Source organism: Salmo salar, chromosome ssa12 (genome assembly GCF_905237065.1).
Source record: "Salmo salar chromosome ssa12, Ssal_v3.1, whole genome shotgun sequence".
NCBI classification, from domain to species: Eukaryota; Metazoa; Chordata; class Actinopteri; order Salmoniformes; family Salmonidae; genus Salmo; species Salmo salar.
This window is the reverse complement of record NC_059453.1, coordinates 31,491,916-31,510,750: the sequence shown is the minus strand read 5'-3', so window position 1 is coordinate 31,510,750 and position 18,835 is coordinate 31,491,916. Positions and strand designations below refer to the sequence as shown.

The 18,835-nt window shown below is 44.9% G+C and overlaps 1 protein-coding gene and 1 long non-coding RNA gene across 2 annotated transcripts in view; both read left to right on the top strand.

Moving 5' to 3' along the window:
- Positions 1–18,835, top strand: part of LOC106564921 (regulatory-associated protein of mTOR) — a 198,684-nt gene that overhangs the window by 157,545 nt on the left and 22,304 nt on the right. Inside the window, 5 exon segments of the mRNA XM_014131441.2 lie at positions 3,846–3,964; positions 10,423–10,526; positions 10,759–10,951; positions 11,475–11,585; positions 14,907–15,012. Of these exon segments, the coding sequence (XP_013986916.1) occupies positions 3,846–3,964; positions 10,423–10,526; positions 10,759–10,951; positions 11,475–11,585; positions 14,907–15,012 (633 nt within the window).
- On the top strand, positions 15,679–18,832 carry LOC123725475 (uncharacterized). Its single transcript, XR_006757975.1, has 3 exons — positions 15,679–17,414; positions 17,476–17,603; positions 17,665–18,832. It is a non-coding gene; the product is annotated as an uncharacterized lncRNA (long non-coding RNA).

The following is an 18,835-nucleotide window of genomic DNA, read 5'->3' as shown; positions in this document are numbered from 1 at the left end:
CTACCATCCTCTACTGTTCAACTCAAGAGGGTGCCCCTGGCTCCAAAAGACTGAGTGCTTTTCTTGGTTTCACTGAGGACTGGCCCCGCTCTGTTTCCCCTATGCTGTGGTGATTGGCAGAGGCCTTGATGCGTCCTGACAATCAGTTTGTGTGTGTGGAGAAAAAGCATTAACTCACCAACAACACAAAGGAGGGGGAGAGAGATGGGGATTCCCTACCTTCTGTTGTCAGTTTGAGAAATGCCCACTTCACACACCAACTGCCCTTGTATTTGACAAAGTACTCCAAAACAGTGGTTCCCAACTCCAGCCCCCCAAAAAGTACATATTTTTGTTGTTGTAGCCCCGGACAAACTCTCCTGATTCAACTCATTAAGGGCCTGATGATTAGTTGACAAGTTGAGTCAGGTGTTGTTTGGGCTACAATGAAAATGTGTACTGTTGGGGTAGAGGAGGACCAGAGTTGGGAAACACTGCTCCAAAATACGAGGACACGGCTACAACGCACGCACACACGCACACACACACACACGGGTGGCGTGAGACGAGTACTAAGTACACTACACACGCATCCCCACTTCCATAAATCCCTCAAGTGCACCACTGACCCATGGGAACACACTGCTGCGTTAACTCGGATTCATCAAATAATCCAGTCTTAATCAACTCCCACAGGAAGCCCTGATTGGCCAAGTCCAACACAGCCACATCTATGGGTCTTTTCAGGACACAGTGGCATGCGCTTTACCATTGAAGTCTGACAAATAAATTACCAGGAAATGGATATCAAATATATTTTTGTATATAGAATAAAATAAAATAAATGCACATTCTGGTAGACGTTTCTGTCGCTACCCTTTTAACCGGTGCGTTTAGCGTTTATTCAGCCTCCATCTAAACCCTTCCCAAGCTGCACTGGGGTCCCTAACACCATCATGGGGTCTGATTCATTCTAAACAGGTTGAGTATGAAATTGGCCCCTCGCCCCCAATTACGCACTGTGTCCAGTTTAGCATCTTACCATAGAATACTATTAGTAATTCTATTTCCATTGTCCTTACCTCCCTATGTGCTTAATTCTGACCCAGCTAGCAGCTCATGACATGGCATGCATAAACAAACACCATGGGGCTGTACCATAGATGGTTTAGCGTAGTGCTGACTCGATGCCAAAACATTTAGATATGTTACTTGTTTGGAAGCCTAGCCATGTTGCAGGAGCACAATTGGGTTCTGTTAGCTAACACTGGTCAGTCACACACAATATATAATTGATTGGGCAATACCTGGTTGTTGATAGAAGTGCTCTTCGTAAAGGGACAGTTCACTCCCAAATCAACCAACAGATGGCACAGAATATGGACTTACAACTTTGAATTTTGGGTGAGCTACCTCTTTAAGGCCCTGAGAGAGACTAGCATCCTGTCCAGGGAGTGTACTTGTACAGCAAGCTGCCTCACGCTACAGAAACTGGAGATTCTATTCCCTCCAGAAAAGAACAGTTGGAAACGCTTAGTGAATCTGGCCTTAAAAAGGAAAAGATCTTACACAGCAAAATACCACCCAGAGCACACCTACCTACTTTAAGGCGTTCTGATATCCTCCCTGACATTTCTGTTTGGCCACAGCAAGGACTTGGCTCAGCTTCTTCCTGTGTCAGTGCATTTAAGATGCTCATGTATGAATGAAGGAAATGGGTTATGTACCGTAGCTTACAGCGGCTGACCAAGACTTATATTGGATTGGGTGTTAAATATGCATTAACAGATGACCTTTGAGACATTTTTGTTCTGTCTTGTTGGAATACTGCAGGGGAAGCTCCAAATGTTGCTGTTATAGTGAGAAATATCGTTTAGGATTTAACATGGTTGTAAAATTGTGCAGATGTTGCAAAGGTCCTCATACCAGGCCTTGCTGAACACAATCCAGCCTGGAAATGATCTGTAGTCACAGTCTCTCATGTTGAACGGTGTAGGGTGCTGCGGTGATAATGTGTCTATGCCAGTGAAAACTGAAGTATTTCCCTGTTTAAATGGAGGGGAAACAGTATTTCACATTCATCACCCGGGCTGTTTACCGCAGCACCTAATCACATTCATGCCCCCGGGCTAGAACCTAATCACCTCTTTACCTCGTTCTCTCGCTCTCGCTTACACACACTCACTTTTTCCCTTGCTCTCTCTCTTGCCTGATTGCTTGCTTGCTTTCTCGCTCACTCTTTCCCCGTGCTCTCTTTCTCTCTCCTTCTCATGCTTCCGCTCTTGCTTACCCCCCTTGCTATCTCTCTCGCATGTACTCTTTCCTCTCTCTTCCCGCTCTCCCCCTCCAGCTCTCACCCCCCTCTCGGCCCACACTACAATCTGCTGCAGTACTATTAACCAGAGCTCCCGATTTTTGCTGCGACATGTGCCTCCACGCATTTTCACACACAGTGTCTATGAAATGCACTGGTTAGCCTCAACAGTTTGTGATAGCCTGCCACGCCTCCCCTCACACGTCCCTCATTCTACAGCCTCTGGAGGAGGATGAGTGTGTCCTGTCTAGGGGTTAAGACAATGTCCTCTCTTACCCTCAGTATGAAGTGACAACTCCCTAAGGACACTTTTCATTCTGTTCTCTATCTAGAAGTGTGAATTGCTGGGGGGAGGGAGAAGGGCATTAACAGCTGGATACCTTCACTGCCGGCCGTCGAGACGGACAGAAGATTGCATCAGACAGAGGGAGAGAGCATGGAAACTAGAGAGAGGGAGTGCTGTGTTCCTTGCAAAGTGAGAGTCAATGTGCCAGAATAATGAACTAGAAGAAGAGGGGGGCACTCCTAATACAAAGAGAACGGTGACAGGCAGGTTTAGGCCCGGAGCAAAACAAACTGATGTTGACAGCGCCTTCGTGGCCAAGCCCGGTGAGTGACCGTCTCTCTCGAATGCAGCTCAGCGGCACTGCAGTGTTCAGTCAGGTTGAGTGACAGCTTGGAATGAGGGATGACACCGCAGAGAGGACGACAGGAGAGAAAGAAAATGGATAAATAAAAGTTGGAGGGGGGAGATAGTCCTGGGTGGGAAGGGAGGGAATATTCGCCAAAGTGAACACACACTTTCTCTCATACACAAACACACACAGACCTGTCGCCCTCGGTAGGTAAAAAAGACAATAGCAGAGCACTTGCTCATTCATATTCCGTATAATGATGACAGTTGGCAGTCATGTTCCTCTCACAATCAGCAATGGTGCAGAAGCCAGCTGCCTTCATTGTGTGTGTTGATTAATGAGTTGCATTACCTGACACATTACCATGTTGGCTCTAGCACCTCAGCAGACGACTGAGTGAAGGAGAAGTGAGACAACGGCCAGTCAGTGTGGATGTGGATGTTTTTAGATGTTAGATGACAAGTGATTAGCATCAATTAAATGTTAGCGTTTGTATGCTATGATGATGATGATGGAGAATTCAGTGGTTGAGTGTGATCGCTAAGCATGTTGTGTTTGTGCGAGAGAGAGAGAGATTGTTGAGTGTTTATGGAAATCATGCTGTGTGCGTACAAGGGGAAAAATGAGATGGTGAGAAGGTTGGCTCTCTTATTGATGGTTGCTAATCAAATATTGATGCTAATCATGCTGTGTTTACGTGCTTGTTGAGAATGGGAGACAGAATGTAGATGTTTGCTAATGTATATTGATGGTGTTCACAGTGTTGGGTCATTATGTGAAATGGTAATTCAGTGTGTTGTGTGTGTGTGTACTGATGGTAATTGATGCTGTGTGCCTGTGTGTATTAACGGTAAGTCACGTCTGTGAATGTTGGATAATTATGTATATGGTTAATCATGCTGTGTGTGTCGTTGCAGGGGTGTCGTTCAACAGCGTTTACACACAGATCTGGAGGGTTCTCCTGCACCTGGCGGCCGACCCGTTCCCAGAGGTGTCCGACCTGGCCATGAAGGTCCTCAACAGCATCGCCTACAAGGTACTCAACATACACACTGTTCTCTCTCCTTCTGCTGTGTGTCTGTTTGGTTTTCTTTAGGTGTGTGTTATGCGTTGAAAAGGTCATGTAGTTTCATACACACACACACACACACTCTTGTTCTTACACACACACTCTCACTCTCCCTCTTCCCTGGCATTTTCCCCACCTCGAGACCATTACTTTTGTGCAAATGCAATTAAGGCGAAACGACTCCCCCAGGCCAGTCACTGCAGAGAGGAGAAGCCTGCCGTTACTTAAGGAGGTGTAATAACCACTGTTGGCCCCTCGCGCTGGAGAGAGCCCCCTTGTATTTCCTGCTGCTGACACCATCAGTTCCTCGCAGTCCCCAGAGCTGTTCATCGCAGCTTTAGGGCTTCCCACTGAAGCCCCGTAAAAAACAACAGGACTTATTAGATATTACATTGCAACAGACTCTAATGTATGAGGCACTGCAACAGACTCTAATGTATGGACACTGCAAGAGACTTTAATGTATGAAACATTGAATAATGTATGAAACATTGCAATAGACTCTAAATTATGAAACATTGCAAGAGAATAATGTATGAAACATTGCATAGACTCTAATGTATGAAACATTGCAATAGACTCTAAATTATGAAACATTGCAAGAGAATAATGTATGAAACATTGCATAGACTCTAATGTATGAAACATTGCAATAGACTCTAAATTATGAAACATTGCAAGAGAATAATGTATGAAACATTGCATAGACTCTAAATTATGATACTGCAGTATTCTTTTAAATATACATTATGGGCTACTGCTGCAGTCTCAGTTCCTCGCAGTCCCCAGAGCTGTTCGTCTCAGCTTTAGGGCTTCCCACTGACTTATTAGATATTACATTGCAACAGACTCTAATGTATGAGGCACTGCAACAGACTCTAATGTATGAGGCACTGCAACAGACTCTAATGTATGAAACATTGCAATAGACTCTAATATATGATGCTGCAGTATTTAAAACAATATACAATATGGGCCACTGCTGCAGTCTCAGGAAAGGGCATTTGACCATGATAACATCGTGGCTTGTAAATTTATAATCTCCGGTGTACTCACTCTTTCTCCTCAACACAATCCACAGTCCTGTGCAACTCTTCTCTGAGACAGAAACAGGGGGAAGCCCAGGTGTAAATCCCTGTGAATCTCTGGATGTGTCCCAAAATGTCCTCCTATTGAAGTAGTGCACTACGTAGGGAATAGGGTGCCATTGGGGATGCAACTCTCTCTCGGTTGTTTCCTGCTCTTTTGATCCATCTGTAGATGAGCTTGGGAGGAACTATCATCTCTCTATTGCAGTGGTGTTTTATCTCCCAAAGGTTTTCTTTCCTACAGTAAGATGATTTTAGGAGGGTTTTCTTTTATCAGCCCCCCCCCCACCATCGCTCCCTAGGTTCAAATTGACTGATTTAACCTGTAAATGATCGTTGCCGTGGAGTTGGTTTTCTCTAACAACTTACCTGGTGAAATGAAAGTTAATGAACAAGCAATGAGATGGAGAAGACTTAAATTGTCTCTGTGATGTTAGACACACAAAACAAATATTGGACTGTAAATTGTGCCTTCCTGTATTATGCTTACGCAACACATTCTATTCCACTGAGCCATTGACTTTATGTTCATATTCTTATCGTAATTTCTTATTGTTGCATTGTCGGGAAAGAACCTGCAAGTCAGCATTTCAATGGACGCTGTATACAATGTGTATCCTGTTCATGCGACCTAATAAAACTTGAGACCTCAACCTTACTCCCCTCAACAAGAGAAACCCATCTCACACGGATGCAGTGATTATCTACTAGTCACTTACCTAGTCCTCACACACTCTTCAGCCTGGCAACACTTCAAAGGGAAGAACAAAGAGGGTCTACCCACACAGACACACACACTTAAAAACAAGTGTCAACCCAGGTATTCAGTGTCTCGCGCTAAACGCAATATTGACTGGAGTGTGTAACAGTTTGGTGCAGCCCACGTCTGTTAAAGCCAGGGCTCTCGACATCCTTCCCTTGACAAGCAGAGAAATGCTCTCATTGGTTTAAGTGTCCAACCGAGCAAATCCAATTGTGTTTTAATTAGGATTTTTAGCGCATAGGTGCCAAGGAGGATGGAAGTGTGAAACACATGCAGCTTCTTTGTTCTCCAAATTAACATTTTAGTGCATTTTTCTTGGGGGGGAAGGGGGATACCTAGTCTGTGGTACAACTGAATGCCTTCAACTGAAATGTGTCTTCCGCATTTAACTCAATCAGAGAGGTGTGGAGGACTGCCTTTATCGACATCCACATCTTCGGCACCCGGGGAGCGAACAGTGGCTTAACTGCCTTGCTCAGGTGCAGAACGACAGCTTTTTATCTTGTCAGCTCGGGGATTTGATCCAGCAACCTTTCGGTTACTGGCCCAACACTCTAACCACTAGGCTACCTGCCTAAGAGGTTTAAGCCTAAAGGTTAACTGGTTCTTTTTTTTGTATGTGGTCCGTACTTTGATGATAAGATTGAAGTAGAATTTGTAAGCGAGTCTGTGCTATTCTCTCACTCTAACATCAGTTATCCCGGTGCATTGTGGGTGAATGTTAGCCTGCAGCAGGGTTTCTTATTGCACAAGTTCAGGTAGGTCCCTTCCCGTTTCAGCCTGTTTGCTTCTGTTTGGTTCCTAGTGAATGCCCCTTTTTGGTTTTCTCTTGTGCCAACTCCTATAGACCAACAGTACGAGTTAGCAAGAGAGCACAAACTGATCTGGGACCAGGCTTGATGAATGTCTCTTGCACATTCTGGGAGACACTGGTAGAAAAAGCTCTAAAACCCACTGCATGAGATCATGACCTATCCACTCTTCTCAATCCACAATCTCTGGGCCTTAGTGCCTTACTCAGCAGAAAATCACCGCTCTCACTTCCACAATCCCTCCCCCTCGGTACTGCCTCCATCAATCAGATTGCTTCTTGCATCAGACCACATCCCCTTCCAACCAATCACACCTCAGATTGAGGCTGCTTCATGGGGCTATTATCATTGATCAGGGAGGTGTTCTGTACTTGTGTGCGCCCACAGAACATTTAAATCCTCCCTTTTGAATAATTCAACACTCACAAGTATAGAGATACTGGCTGATTGCGTCCCAAATGGTACCCAACACAGTGCACTACATTTCACCAGGGCCCAGTAGTGCACGGAATAGGGTGCCATTTGGGACCTAGAATGCTGTTAACTTTGTCTGCTGCAGAAGCAGTTGGGTTTCAAGTCTCCTGGCCCGCCGGGAAGCCCCTTGTGATAACAGGGTTTATATACTCTTCAGTATCTCTCTAGCTGTGTGTATTTTGTTAGCATGGCTTTAGGATGTGATTAATAATCGGGGGTGGTGACAGGATGTTCCACAGCACCGGTTGTGGAACTGGACGCGTCTGTTCGAACGAAGAACTCAACAGAATACAATTATGCAACAATATGTCATGTTTTGCATACATTACGTTAGGAAGCGTTGTCCATGGCGAAGATGACTATGTACACACTGGTGGTGGAACGAGTTGGTTTGAACCAGCCAGGCACTTAATGCCTTGCAATTATGGGACACAATTCCGCAGCAATTGTATGTAATGTTTTGCATCCATTATGCTGGGAAACGTTGCCTATTGGGGAACGATACGCATGTTGTTTTCCATGCGTCGATGATGACTATGCACCAATGGTGGAACGCGCCGGTTCGAACCAAGCACTTTATACCATACAGTTATGGAACACAATTACTCAACAATTGTATGTTTTGCATACAGGAAGCTTAGTCTGTGGGGTAACAATACCTATTGTCTACCATGCAATAATCCTGATGACTGTTTGTTGGGAAATGACAGACCGGTTATTCAATTTCTTACGCTGTCAGACTGACTTCACCATCACCAGCTCTTACTGATTGTGATAAAATTACAGGTTTCACATCTTCCTCCTTTTTTAAATTAATTTATTTTTATTTCACCTTTATTTAACCAGGTAGGCAAGTTGAGAACAAGTTCTCATTTACAACTGCGACCTGGCCAAGATAAAGCAAAGCAGTTCGACACATACAACAACACAGAGTTACACATGGAGTAAAACAAACATACAGCCAATAATACAGTAGAAAAATAAGTCTATATACAATGTGAGCAAATGAGGTGAGATAAGGGAGGTAAAGGCAAAAAAGGCCATGGTGGCAAAGTAAATACAATATAGCAAGTAAAACACTGGAATGGTAGATTTGTAGTGGAAGAAAGTGCAAAGTAGAAATAGAAATAATGGGGTGCAAAGGAGCAAAATAAATAAATAAATAAATAAATACAGTAGGGGAAGAGGTAGTTGTTTGGGCAAAATTATAGATGGGCTATGTACAGGTGCAGTGATCTGTGAGCTGCTCTGACAGTTGGTGCTTAAAGCTAGTGAGGGAGATAAGTGTTTCCAGTTTCAGAGATTTTTGTAGTTCGTTCCAGTCATTGGCAGCAGAGAACTGGAAGGAGAGACGGCCAAAGGAGGAATTGGCTTTGGGGGTGACTAGAGAGATATACCTGCTGGAGCGCGTGCTACAGGTGGGTGCTGCTATGGTGACCAGCGTGCTAAGGTGGGACTTTACCTAGCAGGGTCTTGTAGATGACCTGGAGCCAGTGGGTTTGGCGACGAGTATGAAGCGAGGGCCAGCCAACGAGAGAGTACAGGTCGCAGTGGTGGGTAGTATATGGGCCTTTGGTGACAAAACCGATGGCACTGTGATAGACTGCATCCAATTTATTGAGTAGAGTGTTGGAGGCTATTTTGTAAATGACATCGCCGAAGTCGAGGATCGGTAGAATGGTCAGTTTTACGAGGGTATGTTTGGCAGCATGAGTGAAGGATGCTTTGTTTCAAAATAGGATGCCAATTCTAGATTTAACTTTGGATTGGAGATGTTTGATGTGAGTCTGGAAGGAGAGTTTACAGTCTAACCAGACACCCAGGTATTTGTAGTTGTCCACATATTCTAAGTAAGAACCGTCCAGAGTAGTGATGCTGGACGGGTGGGCAGGTGCGGGCAGCGATCAGTTGTAGAGCATGCATTTAGTTTTACTTGTATTTAAGAGCAGTTGGAGGCCACGGATGGAGAGTTGTATGGCATTGAAGCTCGTCTGGAGGGTTGTTAACACAGTGTCCAAAGAAGGGCCAGAAGTATACAGAATGGTGTCGTCTGCGTAGAGGTGGATCAGAGACTCACCAGCAGCTGTATTCTCTCTCGTCCTCTTCTTCCTCTTGCTGTGACTGTTTAATAATGCTAGCTTTCCCTCTCTACAAAGAGAGTCCAGATATCTCCATTGTTCCTTAGTTGATATGAGCGTGTCGATTTAACACTTAGCGAAGGCTCCCAGTGTGAGATGAGATCAATTTTACCCTTTGAAGATTTCTGTCTAAGAAGTACTGCTTCTCAGCTCTCTCTCGCTGTGTGTGTGTGTGTGTGTGTGTGTGTGTGTGTGTGTGTGTGTGTGTGTGTGTGTGTGTGTGTGTGTGTGTGTGTGTGTGTGTGTGTGTGTGTGTGTGTGTGTGTGTGTGAGATTTTTTCCAAAATGCTTTCTCTGAGTTTGTGTGGTAACTATCATTAGGAACATTGCAGTGTGTTATTTGTTGTGGTGGTGATGTGATAATTACTTGTTTTCTCCCACCGTATTCATATTTTACTACTGCAGTTTGTGAAGCCTCTCAGATTAGTGGCAGCCCATCCATAACGACTGTCATTTCTATGCTTCGATTTAATGAAGCGCTCGCCTGCAAACACTAGTAATTGATTCTGCCGCAACCCACACACACACACACACACACACACACACACACACGTATAGTAGTAACAAACTCTTAAACCCAAAACACACACACACACACACACACACACACACACACTACTACTGGTAATTAGCATAGAAATCTAATCAAAAGGCAATTCCAGATGGTAGAATGTGTTTGTTTGCTGGTGTTAACTGGATCTCCTAAAGCCAACCAGGTTTTTCTCTCTGCTCAGGCTTTTGTAAACAACTCACTGTTATTCATCAGGTTTCCCTTATTGAGTTTTACTCTCCTCTGGTGAATAGCTGTTACAGTGTATACTGGCGTTGATTCTGTTATTGATGGGTGCAGTACCGGGAGGATTTCAAGGTGTCTGGCTGTTGCTGGTGTTGTATAGATCATTTGTCAAAGGGTAATATGTTGAAATACAGTCGAAGTTCACCCAACTGCTCAAGTTACAGAAGACAGTATAGTAGGTTTCCTTACAAAGTATGGTTTAGCCTACTTGCTTATGTTTTATATTACATTAGGCTCTAAATGGCTATTATCATTCCTCACTTTTTGTACTCCTGCTCTCTCTCTTTCTTCTCCATCTCTCTTCTCCTCCTGTCGCCGGTTTCTCAGGCCCTGTCTCTGTCTCTGTCTCCCCAGGCCACTATGAACGCTCGGCCCCAGAGGATCCTGGACTCTGGCTCTCTCACCCAGTCGGCCCCTGCCAGCCCCACCAGCAAGGGGGCACACATCCACCAGGCAGGGTGAGGACATGCACGCACACACACACACACACACACACACACGCACACGCACACGCACACACGCTCAACTCATATCACACACAATCTTCATATTCTTAACCCTACCAGGATTATTAGCGTAGCAGACACACACACACACACCACTTTACGTCCACCATCCTCATTTTCTCGCCAATGCTCTCCTGCCCCCTACACTAACCTCCTTCTTCCCCCATATCTGCCTCTCCCCCAGTGGTTCTCCCCCCATGCCCAGTGCCAGCAGCTCCAGTCTGACCAACGAGGTGCCCAAACCCCCGATACGCGGAGGAGAACAGCCCCCCACGCGACCCCCCTATACCCCCACGCTGGGCGGACAGGCCCCCCACTCCCACCAGTTCCCACGCACTCGCAAGATGTTCGACAAGGGGCCCTCCGGCTCTGAACTGGTACCCTGACATCTTCATTTTCTAGAATCTCATTTCTGGTTAACTCTTTTCTTAAGGAGCAACATAAGAAATAACCTAAGAACATTTTGAGGGATAGCAACTTTCCTTAACTAACTTCCGAAGTCTATAGTAAAGGAAGAAGTGGTAGTTGAGAAGAAATCCCATTTAAACAAGACTTTTATGCTAATTACCTCAATTGCTCAATTGAGGCTTCTGGAGAAATGTTTTTATCCAACTTGCTTAAGATGCTTAATTTTAGTCAATTTAGTCTGTTTGATTCATTATGAAAGAACTCCCAGACACTTATTTTTGGATTATCTTTCATAATGAATTCTGAGAGTGTGGTGGTGTGTATTAGCATTACTGTGTTAAAATGAGAATATTTCGTAATTATCTGCGTGTGTGTGTGCGTGTGTGTGTGTGTGTGTGCGTGTGTGTGTGCGTGCGTGCGTGTGTGCGTGCGTGTGTGCGTGCGTGCGTGTGTGCGTGCGTGTGTGTGTGTGTGTGCGCGCGCGTCTGTCAGGCCGGGGATGATGCAGATGACCCAGGAGGTCACAAGGCCTACATGAATGCCAACCTGTCTACAGGGCTGTGTGACTGGAGCGCCAAGTACTTTGCTCAGCCTGTTATGAAGGTACTGTACAACACTTCTCTCTTCTATTTTCATCCCTCGCTCTCTTTCACACTCGCTCTCACACTCTCTCTCTCGCTGTCTCTCTTAAAAAAAACACACACACACACAATACTGTAATGTCTCTCACTACCTGTTCAAGGAAGCTGTTTAGGCTGTTACAGCACCTGACCTTCCTTTGATGGTCAGAGGAAGCAGCTGAGTCATGTGTATGGCTGTCTCCACACACTCACTCACTCCGACACGCGCACACACACACACACACTCCCATTCTCACACACACACACACACACACACACACACACACACACACACACACACACACACACACACACACACACACACACACACACACACACACACACACACACTCCCATTCTCACACACACGCACCTTGGCAATGCCGTTAGGGGAACCGCAAACTCCATCCAACACTTTCTCAAACCCGCCTTTCATCTCTCCATCCTCTGAAAGAGAAAAATAAACATTGTCAGCTCGTCTTAACTTTGCCAACCTGACGCTGGTCTGGAGGTGAGAGAGAGAGAAAAGGATGGAGAGACACTAGGTGGATAAGAGAGGAGGAGAGAAGTGGCTTGAGAAACAGGAGAGAGAGAGAGGGAGGGAGGAACAAAGTGGGGACATGGTATTGAAGGAATGAAAAACAAGGGGTGATGGGTGAGATGAGATGTATGAGAGAGAGAGGAAAACAAGAGCGGGAAGAGAGGGAGAGGTATTCACTTTGCAGAAGTACAAATGAGAAAGCTGTGTTTGCAATTTCTGGAACGCTCCCATAAAGAGCCGTTGTGTCTAAAAGTCTGTACACAGGTTATCATATCAATGTGTCAGCAGTACGAGGTGTGTGTGTGTATATAACCATTAGCAGACCTTTGGTGTGTGTTTCCTTCCTTTGTCAGCCAGGGTTATTGTACAGTCAGTGTGTAATGTCCCACATTAGTGGCTGAGATATCCATATCGCAAGAGGCTGCATTTTTTTTTTACCATGAATGTAACATTCATATGTAATAAGGGTCCCCTGGGAAACTGACCAACACTTTGGTTCCTACCCTGTCACAACAACTTATATTCTACCTGGCTTTTTTCATTTGTTGTCATGCCAATTAGATTATTTGCCCATATCCTGCAGCCCAAGCTGAGACCCAGCATCATGACAGTCTCTCACCTTGACACACACACACACTCACACACACCAGCGCTGACTGAGGCAGGCCTTAATGTCTTAGCACTGTAGAGATGTATAAGCAAACAGTGACTTGCACACACTATTCCCTTGAGTCCTTTACTTAATCACTCTTTCTCTCCCCCCTTCTACTCTCTTTCTCTCCCCCCTTCTACTCTCTTTCTCTCCCCCCTTCTACTCTCTCTCTCTCCACCCTTCTACTCTCTTTCTCTCCACCCTTCTACTCTCTTTCTCTCCACCCTTCTACACTCTTTCTCTCCACCCTTCTACTCTCTTTCTCTCCACCCTTCTACTCTCTTTCTATCCACCCTTCTACTCTCTTTCTATCCACCCTTCTACTCTCTTTCTATCCACCCTTCTACTGTCTTTCTATCCACCCTTCTACTCTCTTTCTATCCACCCTTCTACTCTCTTTCTATCCACCCTTCTACTCTCTTTCTATCCACCCTTCTACTCTCTTTCTATCCACCCTTCTACTCTCTTTCTCTCCCTGTCTCGCTCCACCCCACTCCATCTGTCCCTCCCTCCACCCTTCTCTGTTATGTCACTGTGAGTGCTTGGTGGTGATTACCACAGCATATGAATCCACATGCGGTAGCAGCTGTAGTAGCAGTCAATGGCTGTGTCCGAAATGGTTCCCTATTCCCTATAAAATGCACTATGGGCCCTGGTCAAAAGTAGGGCACTGCATAGGGAATAGGGTGCCGTTTGGGATGCAGTCCGTGTGTGGCTGCTCTGTTAGAGTTAAGTATTCAGAGGGCAGAGCAGGGAGCCTGGTGGGGCATGTACTTAATAAGCAGCAACACTCTGGCCTCACAACACTCCACCATATTATACTCCATTACAGCCTTTCTCTGTACATTACCAGCCCTGTCCATAATGCTAATGGTTACAGCTATACACACAGGGACACGCACACACACACACATTTACATAGAAATGTGTGCGCACACATCAGACGCACAGAAACACACATGCACACACATCCACAAAGAAACACACATCTACGCAGAAATGCACGCATGCACAGACACACACGTACACACACCGAAACACTCCAACTCAATCCCTTCCTTGCCCTCTGCAGTTACACCAGAGGACCTCCATTGATGTTCACTAATGATTCTCTCCCTGTCAGGGACTGAGGGATGGAGAAAACCATCAACACAGCCTGAGAGGCAGCCCTCAGAAATAGAGGGATGAATGGATGGAGAGAAAGAGGGGGGTATGAGTGTGAGGGAGGAGAAAACCCCTCAACACAGCCTGAGAGGCAGCCCTCAGAAATAGAGGGATGAATGGATGGAGAGAAAGAGGGGGGTATGAGAGTGTGAGGGAGGAGAAAACCCCTCAACACAGCCTGAGAGGCAGCCCTCAAAGAGAGACGATGGATGGAGAGGGAGGAGGAGGGGATATTGGATGCATAGAGCGAGGGGGAGGAGAGATGAGAGGACAAGCAAGGAAGGAGCTTTTAACAGTTCAAGCCTAAGAGTGGATCCTCTTCATTTATCTCATTAACCCATCATTCCAAAGAATGGGATGACAAAGAGAGGGTGAGATAAGAGAGCGTTAGATGGGCAGGAAGAGGATGAGGGAGTGTTGAAACGTGGGAGAGAACACTTAGCAGCCTGAGAAGCAACCCTCTTCATTTAGCCCAGTAGCACAAAGCTCTTGTCTTTATACCAGACCATGAAGGAGTATGACTGGAGGAGAGAGGAAGGGAAGCAAGTGTGTCTTTTCTTAGCTTTGTAATCACTTCCAGTTTAGACATGCTTCCACCCTATTCAATCTAATAGAAATAAAACATCTCTCTCTCTGTATCTCTCTCTCTCTCTGTATCTCTCTCTCTCTGTATCTCTCTCTCTCTGTGTATCTCTCTCTCTCTCTCTGTATCTCTCTCTCTCTCTCTGTATCTCTCTCTCTCTCTCTGTATCTCTCTCTCTCTCTCTGTATCTCTCTCTCTCTCTGTATCTCTCTCTCTCTCTCTCTCTGTATCTCTCTCTCTCTCTATCTCTCTCTCTCTCTGTATCTCTCTCTCTCTGTGTATCTCTCTCTCTCTCTGTGTATCTCTCTCTCTGTGTATCTCTCTCTCTGTGTATCTCTCTCTCTGTGTATCTCTCTCTCTCTAGATTCCAGAAGAGCATGATGTGGAGAGCCAGGTGAGGAAAGAGAGGGAGTGGAGGTTCCTGAGGAACGCCCGCGTTCGAAAACAGAGTCAACGCATCACGCAGAGAGGTGACGCACACAAACACTATGTATAGCTACACATAAATACACATAAACACTATGTATAGCTACACATAAATACACACAAACACTATGTATAGCTACACATAAATACACATAAACACTATGTATAGCTACACATAAATACACACAAACACTATGTATAGCTACACATAAATACACACAAACACTATGTATAGCTACACATAAATACACACAAACACTATGTATAGCTACACATAAATACAAACTCACACTATGTATAGCTACACATAAATACACACACACACACTATGTATAGCTACACATAAATACACACACACACTATGTATAGCTACACATAAATACACACACACACTATGTATAGCTACACATAAATACACACACACACTATGTATAGCTACACATAAATACACACACACACTATGTATAGCTACACATAAATACACACACACACTATGTATAGCTACACATAAATACACACACACACTATGTATAGCTACACATAAATACACACACACACTATGTATAGCTACACATAAATACACACACACACACTATGTATAGCTACACATAAATACACACACACACACTATGTATAGCTACACATAAATACACACACACACACACACTATGTATAGCTACACATAAATACACACACACACACACTATGTATAGCTACACATAAATACACACACACACACACACTATGTATAGCTACACATAAATACACACACACACACACTATGTATAGCTACACATAAATACACACAAACACTATGTATAGCTGCACATAAATACACACTCACAGTATAGAAGTAAAACAAATGTGTTTCTGCACTCGGTCACACATACCGTGGCATACCGTGGCAGGGGGATATTTGAAGAGTGAAACACACACCAGTGAGGAGAACGTGAGTATACATATGAAGCTAGAGGGGGAGCGAGGATCTATTGGAAACCCCCCCTCGTTCCAAAAGCTCTGCCAGACGGGTCTCTCTGACCCACACACACTACACATGATACACACACACACTACACACACATTAAAGACCCCAGGCTTCAGCGCAGCTCCCCCTGTGAAGTCGAGAGCCTGCTCAAACAGAATGGCTAGCACTCCCACGCCACCGCCAGCTCCTACAACACATGCACTCACGAGTCCATTGGCGTCAGAGCTGAGGCTCAAATATGCATGCATCTCTCTCTCCCCTTTTAACCATCCTCTAAAGTTGAGAGACTAAAAGATCAGGGCTGCCCTCGTTCATTCTCCTGCCTCTGGGGAGATGGACAGACTGAGAAAGGGGAGGGGGTACGTTAGAGTGAGAGAGAGACTGATAGGTTAGAGGGTGACAAAGAATAGAGAGGGAGGGTGGAGAGTGAGACTGAGAAAGGAGAGTAAAGAAACCGTGGAGTAAAAATGATAGAGTGTTGAGAGTGGGGGAGAAAAAAGAGGGAGGACAACAAAGACAGGAAAGAAGAGAGCCGGGGAACAGAGACGGGAAAGAAGAGAGCCGGGGAACAGAGACGGGAAAGAAGAGAGCCGGGGAACAGAGACGGGAAAGAAGAGAGCCGGGGAACAGAGACGGGAAAGAAGAGAGCCGGGGAACAGAGACGGGAAAGAAGAGAGCCGGGGAACAGAGACGGGGAAAACTGATTTGAAGTCTGTTTTTTTCTGTTTTATTTGTGATGAAATACGTGATGAGTTTGCTGAAAGCAACAATACAAGGTTTCCTGCTCGCGGGATTGAATTTTGCGTGGAAGAGAAAACAACACAGACAAGACTAGCTTTTAATGAACACCTTTTCAGCTTTTGATCAACAAGTACAGAGGCGAAGGTCTTGCCAAGGTCTCACTAGGCTAGATTAAAAACATTTTCTTCCAGTATTTCTTTTGTTATGACTTTATGAAATATTTTTCAATTAGTATTTCTTCTCTGAAATTCCTGACGATCCACTTAGAGACATTCCAAATAGCCGAAGGACACCTTGACGACACAAGTGATGGTTGTCACGGCTACGTAGCGAGAGCTAGACCTTTAGACAAGGATTGTGCGACTGTAGGACAACTGAATAAGGCTCTCACTATCAAATGTTCCAGTCTTTATGGGAGTTACAAGAGTTTTCATCCAAACATATCTTTACTATCGTGATACCACAGTCACACACCCATATAAATATAGCTCTTTAGACTTATTTTCATTAATTGATGAAGCCAAATAATATATATGGATTGTGTTTTTTGACCGTTAACATTTTTTGGACTGGTGTTTGATTCTTGTGTCAGGTGACTGGTGTTTGATTCTTGTGTCAGGTGACTGGTGTTTGATTCTTGTGTCAGGTGACTGGTGTTTGATTCTTGTGTCAGGTGACTGGTGTTTGATTCTTGTGTCCGGTGACTGGTGTTTGATTCTTGTGTCAGGTGACTGGTGTTTGATTCTTGTGTCAGGTGACTGATGTTTGATTCTTGTGTCAGGTGACTGGTGTTTGATTCTTGTGTCAGGTGACTGGTGTTTGATTCTTGTGTCAGGTGACTGGTGTTTGATTCTTGTGTCAGGTGACTGGTGTTTGATTCTTGTGTCCGGTGACTGGTGTTTGATTCTTGTGTCAGGTGACTGGTGTTTGATTCTTGTGTCAGGTGACTGGTGTTTCATTCTTGTGTCAGGTGACTGGTGTTTGATTCTTGTGTCAGGTGACTGGTGTTTGATTCTTGTGTCCGGTGACTGGTGTTTGATTCTTGTGACTGGTGTTTGATTCTTGTGACTGGTGTTTGATTCTTGTGACTGGTGTTTGATTCTTGTGACTGGTGTTTGATTCTTGTGTCAGGTGACTGGTGTTTGATTCTTGTGTCAGGTGACTGGTGTTTGATTCTTGTGTCCGGTGACTGGTGTTTGATTCTTGTGTCAGGTGACTGGTGTTTGATTCTTGTGTCAGGTGACTGGTGTTTGATTCTTGTGTCAGGTGACTGGTGTTTGATTCTTGTGTCAGGTGACTGGTGTTTGATTCTTGTGTCAGGTGACTGGTGTTTCATTCTTGTGTCAGGTGACTGGTGTTTCATTCTTGTGTCAGGTGACTGGTGTTTGATTCTTGTGTCAGGTGACTGGTGTTTGATTCTTGTGTCAGGTGACTGGTGTTTGATTCTTGTGTCAGGTGACTGGTGTTTGATTCTTGTGTCAGGTGACTGGTGTTTGATTCTTGTGTCAGGTGACTGGTGTTTGATTCTTGTGTCAGGTGACTGGTGTTTGATTCTTGTGTCCGGTGACTGGTGTTTGATTCTTGTGACTGGTGTTTGATTCTTGTGACTGGTGTTTGATTCTTGTGTCAGGTGACTGGTGTTTGATTCTTGTGTCAGGTGACTGGTGTTTGATTCTTGTGTCAGGTGACTGGTGTTTGATTCTTGTGTCAGGTGACTGGTGTTTGATTCTTGTGTCCGGTGACTGGTGTTTGATTCTTGTGTCCGGTGACTGGTGTTTGATTCTTGTGTCAGGTGACTGGTGTTTGATTCTTGTGTCAGGTGACTGGTGTTTGATTCTTGTGTCAGGTGACTGGTGTTTGATTCTTGTGTCAGGTGACTGGTGTTTGATTCTTGTGTCAGGTGACTGGTGTTTGATTCTTGTGTCCGGTGACTGGTGTTTGATTCTTGTGACTGGTGTTTGATTCTTGTGACTGGTGTTTGATTCTTGTGACTGGTGTTTGATTCTTGTGTCAGGTGACTGGTGTTTGATTCTTGTGTCAGGTGACTGGTGTTTGATTCTTGTGTCCGGTGACTGGTGTTTGATTCTTGTGTCAGGTGACTGGTGTCAGGTGACTGATAGTGCTCGATGTCTCCTCCCCTT